Source organism: Genypterus blacodes, unplaced genomic scaffold (assembly GCF_046128005.1).
Source record: "Genypterus blacodes isolate CSIRO-AG114 ecotype Tasmania unplaced genomic scaffold, CSIRO-AGI_Gbla_v1 ptg000040l_1, whole genome shotgun sequence".
Classification (NCBI taxonomy): Eukaryota; Metazoa; Chordata; class Actinopteri; order Ophidiiformes; family Ophidiidae; genus Genypterus; species Genypterus blacodes.
This window is the reverse complement of record NW_027466853.1, coordinates 559,400-568,889: the sequence shown is the minus strand read 5'-3', so window position 1 is coordinate 568,889 and position 9,490 is coordinate 559,400. Positions and strand designations below refer to the sequence as shown.

Sequence of the window (9,490 nt, the reverse complement as noted above, 5' to 3'; positions counted from 1 at the left end):
GGATCTGCTTCTTGTACGTCAATCCCCAATAACATCTCCCTAGACGGTTCCTCCACCAAAGCCCTGCCAGGGTTTGAGAGAGAAAGGCCCTGAGTTGATTTTATGCAAATTAAGTGAATTTAACCAATCGATAACAGTTAAACTACATTGTCATCAATGAATTATAATGCTATGGGAACGCCCCACTAAGCACGATATATAGTTGAAATGTCCGGAGAATTCGGGGTTCTCTTCCTCCATTGCATGCAGGAGAATGTTCCCAGCAGCTGTCCATCGTTACTACAATAAACTCATCTGAAGACTTCAGTTCATCTTTTCCTCCTGATTCACCACCAACTCAAAGAACGCGCAGGTTGACCACAATATCCTCCTCCAGTGCCTCGCAGAACATTAGATCGATTCTTCGATAGTTCCCCCACCTGTGCTGCTTCGTGCAGCGTGGAGGCGGATCTGGGCGTACTCGGCCGTCCTGGAGGACAGGCCTCTGATCTCCTGGCCTCCAGGTTCACTCTCTGACGCAGCCTGGAGCTTAGCCAAGTCCAGGTCGGCGTAGTGAAGCGCGTCCTCCTCCAGAATGGAGTTGGTGTAAATCACGTCCACTTGTAAAGAGCCAGGCTTGGGGGGGGGGGGGGGTGGAGAAAGAGGTCAATGTTTGTTGCTTCGCTAACAGAATCTCCTGCTTTAAAGTCACAGTCCAACATTTCATACAAGTGTGGATGAAAATGGATAGCATTCAGAGACGTTTAGCCTAAATTAAGGCATCCATACTGTCTCCATCTAGATTTTGTTGCAGTCTTTGCGCTAATCCAACAATATAGTAACAATATAGTAAGCTAAGTATAACTAAACTAGGCTAAACAAAACACATCCAGGGCCAACAATCATTTCTTTCATTTTTTATTTTCTTTACTTTACTTACTTCTTTACTTAATTTGAGCTGCCAAGTAACTGCAGATAAAAAGCATAATGCTGACTTTGGTACAATACATCAAAAGGCAACATTACGAACTAACTATGAGATTAAAGTGATGATTCTGATTTTGTTATTTGATGCTTGTCAGCAACACGCACACACACACACACATTCTTGAATATGTTTCTATTTTGTACACCTGTCAAACATACGTGTTTCTGGACACACACACTCACCCCATCAGCTTCTAAGGCGTGGGAGGAGTCCACCAACCCCTTGTCAGGTGCGTGGCAGCATCTCCTCTTCCTGAAAGCAAAAGGAAACAATCTGAATTGACAGCCATATTTACCTCCACTAAGGGTGTGGGTTACAGACAGACAGACAGACAGACAGACAGACACAAACACACACACAAACACAAACACAAACACACACACACACACACACACACACACACACACACACACACACGGAAGAACCCATTACATTCCGGCTGAAATAACCACAGCACAAAAAGTGCTTCCTACTGAGGCAAAGAATTCAATAAAACTCCTTCTGATGGTGTCGCTGTAACTCCAAAAAATACACTTTGTCACTAACTTTTTATCCTGACATGGTGTCTGGTGTCATTAACAAATCACTGAAGGAATCTGCGTTTGTTTCTCACCTGTGAATGAACAGCTGCAGCGTCACACAGAGCAACAGCACCAGAGCTCCCAGAGCAGAACCAATCACTATGGACATGGTGTGGAGCTCTGAAAGATCCCAACAATGCAAACATGGTAACACCAAGAAGGAACAGATGATGCAAGAGAAACGATAAGAAAGTGCAGACTTCTCTACCTGTCTGAGGGTCGCTCACAGACACATTCAGCATCAACCTATCAGAGCCCAGTGAGTTGATGCTGAGGCAGATGATGGACAGTGCCTCTTCATCCACTTGGCTGAAAGTGATGACGCTCCTCGTGCCCACGATCCCTAAAGGCTCCTCTGTGGTCAGGAGGTCAGAGGAGCCATTGCCACGCCCCCCGGCCACTTTCCAGTCCAGGGAGGGTGGCGGGTTTCCATGACTGTCACAGGTGCAGCGGATCTCAGATGAAAGTCTGATGCAGCCGGAGGAGGGCAGCACCTCCGCAGCAACTAAGGGGAGAAGAACGTGTGTTTGAGTTATACCTATATAAGGACCAGGACTGACAAACTCGTGTCAACAATATTCTTCTACTATCAAAAGTACGAGGGGCTGCTTGTCGACACCTGGATGTCAAATAATGCGTAGAACTATGAATTTTTGGAGCGTTTGGAATGAAACCCTGAAAATTCTGAACTGGATATTAAAGGTTGTCCAATCCAAATCAAATCCTTTTTAACTTAGAAACCTTGTAGATCTAAATGTATGGACACATTCAAGGTTTGTTTGACTGATTCTATACTTCTGTACGTTCTCGGGCCTCTTTACCTTTTCTAAAACTCTCGAGATAATGCAGAGATAAACTGTGTTGTGGCAAAAACTAAGACTTGTAATAATCAGATGACTTAAACTGAAACTCACACGTTACATTGATGCTGACAGGTTCAGAATTTCCACCTCCGTGGACGTTCGCAGCTTCACAGCGATATTTGTCCTTGGACAGCTTGGTTACCATAAACGTGAAGTTGCCCTCTAACCCAACCATCTCCTCCTTCTCTGCATCCGCTCTGTACCAGGTGAAGTTCTCTGCTGCTGGGTTTGCGGCGGTTCTGCAGGTCAGAATCACAGAAGTACCGTCGAGCAGTGGACCAGAGGGGTCCACCAGCACCGAGGTGTTTTTTGGGGGATCTGAGAGAAAGAGAACAGTTGTTTCTGCGGTTGTTTGTTTTTTGTTCTGGGCTTTGTTGCTTGTTGTGTTATATGAACTCACATTGAACGTCCAGTAGAACTGTGGTTGATGTTTGTCCTCCGAGTTGGTTTGTTGCCTTGCACCTGTAGCCTCCAGTGTGGCTCGGGTCGGCTAGGGTTAAGACCAAGGTGGACCCGGACTCTCTGGTGTCCTGGTCGTCCCTGAACCAGGTGTAGTTCGTCACCTTTGGGTTTGCGTGGCTGCTACAGGTCAGAGACACTGAAGTACCCTCCAGCACAGGACTGGCTGGCTCCACGATGACTGAAGTCTCCTTGGGTGGAACTTGAGAGCAGACAGAAACACCAGCATGAGTTGTGGGACAATTTAGCGAGAGGTATCTATAAGTGTGATCATTCTTACTCACATCGTACGTCTATCTGGGTGACCGGTGAGCTCTGGTTCCCAATTCTGTTGCTGGTCATGCAGTAAAATTGCTCATCTGAAGCTTTGGTTACAAGCCAGTACTTTGAACCCACCACTGTGACCTGATCTCCATCCACTTTATACCAGGTGTAGCTGCTCACAGATGGGTTTGCGTCTGCGCTGCAGGTCAGAACCATCCAGCTGCCTTCTCGCACTGGACCAGGGTCACTCACTGAGGTGTCTTTTGGTGGATCTGGAAGAGCATTTTGAAGATCTTCTTAAAGGACATGTTTGTTCTTTTGGTTTCTTCTTTGATCTAAACCATATCATATTGTTTGTCATGCGTATCGTGAAAACTTTTCACAAAACAGCTCCCAGTCAAAATGAAAGCGTTATGTCGCTCTAAAACCCCCAAAAATCCCTTTTTTCTAAACACAAGTTGTGTAAATACCTTCTGTTGCGAAATGTTAAGTGAAAACAGGACGTAGAAACCCCATTTGTTACTTCTTACTACTTACCCTAAAGCAGTTCCTTTTATAGATCTAAATAGACGTGTGGAGTGCCGGCTGAAGATACAGATTCATGTCATCGCAAGAATAAATGCCACAGTGAGGAAGAAGAAAGTATTCTACTTTCAATAGGGAAGTACAGTTATTAAGAGAAAATATCTGTTATATATATATATATATATCTTCCAGGCACACAGAAATGTCCTTGTTGGCATGTCAATGATCGTAGTGCAAAATCCTCCAGCAAGCAGTGCTCAGGTGGGTTGAGATCAAACCGACTCACAAAGAACGCTGATGGTCAGGCTGCTTCCATACGAGAGGTCGCTGTTGCCTCCTTGTCGCTTGTAGAGAGCAGCACAGGAGATCTTCTGCTGGTGGTGACGGTAAGAAGCTGTGAAGTTCATAACAGAGGTCACAGCTGCAGCACCCACTTCATCCTCAGTGTCACCCAAACTTGGCGTCCATGTGAGGGCTGGAAGTAGAATGGGACAGGGAGCTACGGCAGAGCAGGTCAGCCGCACCGGAGAACCCGACTCTACCTCCAGACTGGATGGAGCTATGGAAGGCCCCGGCAGGGATTCTGAGGGGTGAAACAATGAAGAACTGTTAAGAAAATTGTTTATGTGTAAGAGAACTGAGAAGAACTGAACAACGTGAGACGACAAAGACCTTGCATTTGGATAAAGACAGGTGTTTGGAAGTTGAACCTTGTGTTTGGGTTGTTACAGTGAAGTCTGAATTCATAATATTCATCGTGGGAAAATGGAAGGTTGTAGAAGATGGTGGTACAATCCTTCTCGCGCAAATTCCCTCTTAGGTGTCCTTGTACAATGTTTGAGTTTGTCTCTTCTCCAGTCAGGCTGGAATCAAAGACCTGTCTTCTTGGGCTCCAGTATCCTCTCTTCCAAATGGCTTTACACGAATCGTCAAGGAGTGAATCCAATTGTGGCGGCAATGTGAACCTGCAGGGGATCATCACACAGGATCCATCGAGTCCCCTCACGTTCCCAGGCATGAACACTGCCCAGTTCTGGCACGATATCCCTGAGGGGAGAGAAGAAAGGCTATAAATGTAATGCAATTTAAGTGCCTTAAAGTGAACAATCAGAGTCCAAAAATAACTCAACGTGCCTCCTACGTATATCTCCGCTATATAATCCGCTGTCATCAGACCCCTTCTCAAGAAACCCACCCTGGACCCAAAAGTCCTCTCTAACTACAGGCCCATCTCCAACCTCCCATTCCTGTCCAAGGTGCTGGAAAAAGTAGTTGCTGCCCAGCTACAGGACCATCTCATCACACACTCTCTTTTTGAGAAATTTCAGTCTGGGTTCGGTTCAGCTCACAGCACCGAAACAGCGCTCGTCAGAGTCACAAACGACCTCCTGCTGGCAGCTGACACTGGCTCACCATCATTACTCATCCTCCTGGATCTGTCTGCGGCTTTCGACATGGTTGACCACAATATCCTCCTCCAGCGCCTCCACCACACCATTGGACTCTCTGGCTCCGCCCTGAGCTGGTTTCAATCATACCTGTCTGGAAGAACAGAGTACGTCTCCTTGGGAGGGGAAAAGTCAGCGACACACACTGTCACCTGTGGTGTCCCTCAAGGGTCGGTTCTTGGCCCCACCCTGTTCACCCTCTACACTCTCCCCCTTGGCCGCATCTTCAGTACATCTGTTCCAAAACAGAAGCTATCTTAGTTGGCACACCACATCAAGTCCGGTCATCCCCAATAACACACATCACCTTCTCTGGTCAAAACATACCTCTGTCTTCAACAGTCACCAACCTGGGCGTCAGATTTGACAATCATCTCACTTTTGACACCCAGATTAAACACCTCTGCAAAACCTCCTTCTACCACCGCAGGAACATTGCCAAACTCCGCCCCACACTCAGTCTGTCAGATGCGGAAAAACTGGTCCACGCCTTTGTCTCCTCAAGGCTGGACTACTGCAACGCACTTCTCATCGGTACTCCTGGCAAGAGCCTACAAAAACTACAGTACATCCAGAACAGCGCCGCTAGGATCCTGATGAGAGTACGGAAATATGACCACATCACACCCATCCTTCACCCACTCCACTGGCTTCCTGTATCATTCAGGATCGACTATAAAATCTCTCTGCTAACTCATCAATGCATCCATGGGAATGCCCCTTCCTATCTCAAAGAACTCCTCACACCACAAACCTCCACACGTAACCTCCGCTCTGGGAACAAAGGCACCCTCCAGCCTCCAAAAACCAAGCTCTGTACATTGGGTGATCGGGCTTTCTGCTCAGCCACTCCGCGCCTGTGGAACTCCCTCCCAGACCACCTGAGGGCACCACAAACGCCTCATTTAAGAAAGGCCTGAAAACCTTTCTTTTTAAACAAGCATTTTTTTTAACACACTGTGTCATAGTTCCCTTGTTTTTTGTTCTTTTAAACCTGTTTTAATTTTGCTGTACTTTGAAGCACTTTGAGATTGTTTTTAACTATGAAAAGTGCTCTACAAATAAAATTTATTATTATTATTATTATTATTATTATTATTATTATTATTATTATTATTATTATTATCTCCACAGCATTCTATGTTTTCTAAGTTACTATTGGTTAGCAATCCATGACAATACACAGAGGTTTCTGGGTGAAATGTTACAGGAAAACACTTTCTGATGCAAAAGGAATGAATTTCACTACTCATGTGACTTCACGGAGAGGAGCTTCCAGAGGCTTTGTTACATGTTACATAGATCATGTTCAGTGGATCCATAAGGGCTCATTCATCTTCTGAACTGATAAGAGACAAATGGCAAATACCAAACAAACTTCAAATTACCTACGAAGGTTGAATTGGAAGAGAGGCAGAATTCAGCTTTTCGTGACATTTATTCAGTTCACATCATTGGTTGATCAAATATAGAACATAGAACATCTCACCTTGGAGCAGACAGCATATGAGCAAAACGTTAACAGTCGCACTCATGCTTTTGTCAGGTTGATGATCCCACACCGAGACCAGCTGGAAACACACCAGAGGTCATTTCATTTAGAAATTGACTTGAATCAGGAATTTGTGGAATTTTAGTTTTCATTTTCAAGATAATTCTCAATTTTGTTTGTATAATGTTTCAAAGTTGCAGGGAAAAAGTACTGAATATACTAAATGGACCTTATTGTTTCAAAATAAGCATGAATGACATCATACAGTTGGACATTAAATATTTTAGAACAATGCAGCCAAGAAACACTGTAATATTTACAAATTTACAATATCTGTTATGTATTGAAGGAGAACTATGAAGACTTCCGTAAATACATATTAATACAACTACATAAACAATTCACTTTCAAGTTAATTCAAGTTAATAGGAAATAAGAATTTACATGCACTTGACTGATTATTGAATGGAGAAAACTTTGAGAAAATGCTTTATCATAAATACAAACAATCATCAGTGTGTGTTTCCTAGAGATAAAGTTTTACCTTAAATCAAAGGATGACCTTCAGCATATGGAGTCCTTCTGGATGAATATGAGGGAAACAGCACAGTGGCAAAGCTGCATTGACAAAGGAGTGAATCTAAAGGAGTGAATGAAGGTTTCACCAGCACTGAATGATCAGAGGTTCACATCCAAACTCTCCTCAGACTGGTGATGGTTCCGGTTGGGGGAGGGGAGGGGGTGTTAGAGCAGCAGGGGGAGTAGCGCAACTTTCTTTCAGGTTTATCATCTACCACAGAATGTGTGAGCTGCAATGACTTCAGTTTGGCTATTTGCAATGTAAATTACAGAGTGCGTTTGACAAAATTTACCAATAACAAATTTGATTTATTACAGCAAACGGCTTCAAGTTAATCTAGTAGATCTAAGATCTTAAATCTTAGTAGTTTCCCTGAAGTGGTGCAGCTGTTGGCCAATAAAGAGGAAATGAACACACTTTGTGCTGTTGCAAGAGAACAACAGTGTGAGTAAAGACCAAGACATGACAGGAAATATGTCTTCATAGGCTGTGAAACAGGCAGTTACATTTACATTCAAGCTTAACTGACATAACTGAAACACTCCAGCAGATGGCAGTATATTATTGTATCAAGAATTCATTTATAAATTGAATAAATAACCAATTGAGGATGTTGTGTCTTTTGTTGCTTGTGTGTTAACAGTTGCTTTGGCTTGTTTTAATAAAAATCTGCACGGATGCATCACTGCGGCAAGCAAGTTTCAAACCTCTGCAAATACAATCTCAGTGTATTTGTATACAAGATCAGGTGTTAGTTTGCCAAATCAACAAGCTTTTTATTCATTTTTAAAGTCCTACTTTCAATGTGCATTTGAGATCATATCAGACTAGACTTGTTTTTGTTTTGTAAATGGGGAGCATGAGAGATGGACGTTAAGAGTGTAAAGACACTGTTGTGTCAAGTCCCATTGCATTGAGCCCATTCAGAAGATGCACTCAGGTGCACTCCAGTCCTGCAGGGGGCAACCACACACCCTAGTTGGTGGAACTCAACTCTCAGGATGTGCTCTTAGGGGGACCATATTCGCCTGCGCACCCACGGGAAAGCAAGCATGGCATGAAATGTTTGGAAGTAGCTCAGAGAGCTCTCTCACCTGCTCCTGGACACAGAGCACGACCACAGCTCCTGATCAGTCAGAAGACGCAACTGGTAGGATAAAACAACTTTGAATGTGGATGATGTATTGATGTCATGCTTCTCCATGCCCTTTTGATTGAATTAGTAAATCACATGCAATTTGAGTTGGATTGATTGAATTGAATTTTGCTTATGCTAATTGAAGCTATGTACTTTATTGAAACTTTAGTTAAGTATGTATATTGTTACTTTAATCATTAACTAGTTTGAAATCCTATGTTAATTTGAATGACCTCGTTTGCTTCGAGAGTCAAGTACACATTAGCATACATTTATTTTTTAGAAATACTGTAAAGAAAAGTGTTTATTGGTGTTTATTTGAGGTAGTGAAAACTAATGCATGTCTTTTCTGTTTATCTCCAAGGTTATCAACCTATTCCACTATTCTGTTTATGTCTTTGAAACTGTCAAACCAAAACAAAACATCTTCAATAAAATCACAGAATAAGAAGAATTGAGTTGTCCTTTGCATCCTTCAACGATTGATCAAGCAGTTTTTCAAGTTGGGCAGAATTCTGGTCACATAAAACACACAGAACTTGACAGTTGATAACTAGCGTGGCAGTAATGACAAGGATCAAAGGCCTGAGGTCAAGCGAGCTGTCGACGCGAAGGAAGGAAGAATTGACTGGAAACTCTTCACCATGGCGAAGGAAACTCTTGGGAAAACAGTCAAGCAACTGAAGCAAGAGAGGACCTTAGCTAAAATTGGCTTCACCAAGCAAGCAAACTACCTGGGCAGAGCTGCAGGTAGCATGGTCAAGCACGAACTACAGGAGGAGTTCAGCCGTCTCAGTTCCCTGGCAAGGCATGTCAGCAATGCAAATGATGAATACAGGGCGAGCCTACTGGCAGACATTGAAGCTGGAACCGATGAGGGTGAGGAAATCAAGCACCAGCAGGCTGAGCTTGAAAGGACAATGGCAGAGTGTGACATGTAAATGGATGAAATCCGGGGAGCAGTCCAATCCAACCTCTGGTCAAGATATGGTGACGTTGAGATGAACTCTGTGATCCAAGAAGCAGAAGAAGCCTGTGACAGAGCTCATGGATGCCCCATCACTGCTGTCAACAGTGACGGCCATGAACTGCAGCTGGAAGGAGTGAAGAGGTTTATCCATGAGGCAATGTCAAGCCTGAAAGACTGGGAAAAATGGATCCCACATGATCAGA

At 43.8% G+C, this 9,490-nt stretch overlaps 1 protein-coding gene across 1 annotated transcript; it reads right to left on the bottom strand.

The window, feature by feature from the left end:
- Positions 1 to 264: 264 nt before the first annotated feature.
- On the bottom strand, positions 265 to 7,566 carry LOC142999133 (B-cell receptor CD22-like). The gene is made up of 11 exons (XM_076148569.1): positions 7,144 to 7,566; positions 6,597 to 6,678; positions 4,332 to 4,706; positions 3,946 to 4,242; positions 3,155 to 3,406; positions 2,812 to 3,072; positions 2,463 to 2,729; positions 1,757 to 2,053; positions 1,581 to 1,668; positions 1,150 to 1,219; positions 265 to 615 (listed from the first exon to the last, which is right to left on the bottom strand). Exons 2-11 carry the CDS (start codon positions 6,640 to 6,642, stop codon positions 391 to 393), a joined length of 2,178 nt encoding a protein of 725 aa, XP_076004684.1. The 5' UTR covers positions 6,643 to 6,678; positions 7,144 to 7,566; the 3' UTR covers positions 265 to 390.
- Between the last annotated feature and the right edge of the window lie 1,924 nt (positions 7,567 to 9,490).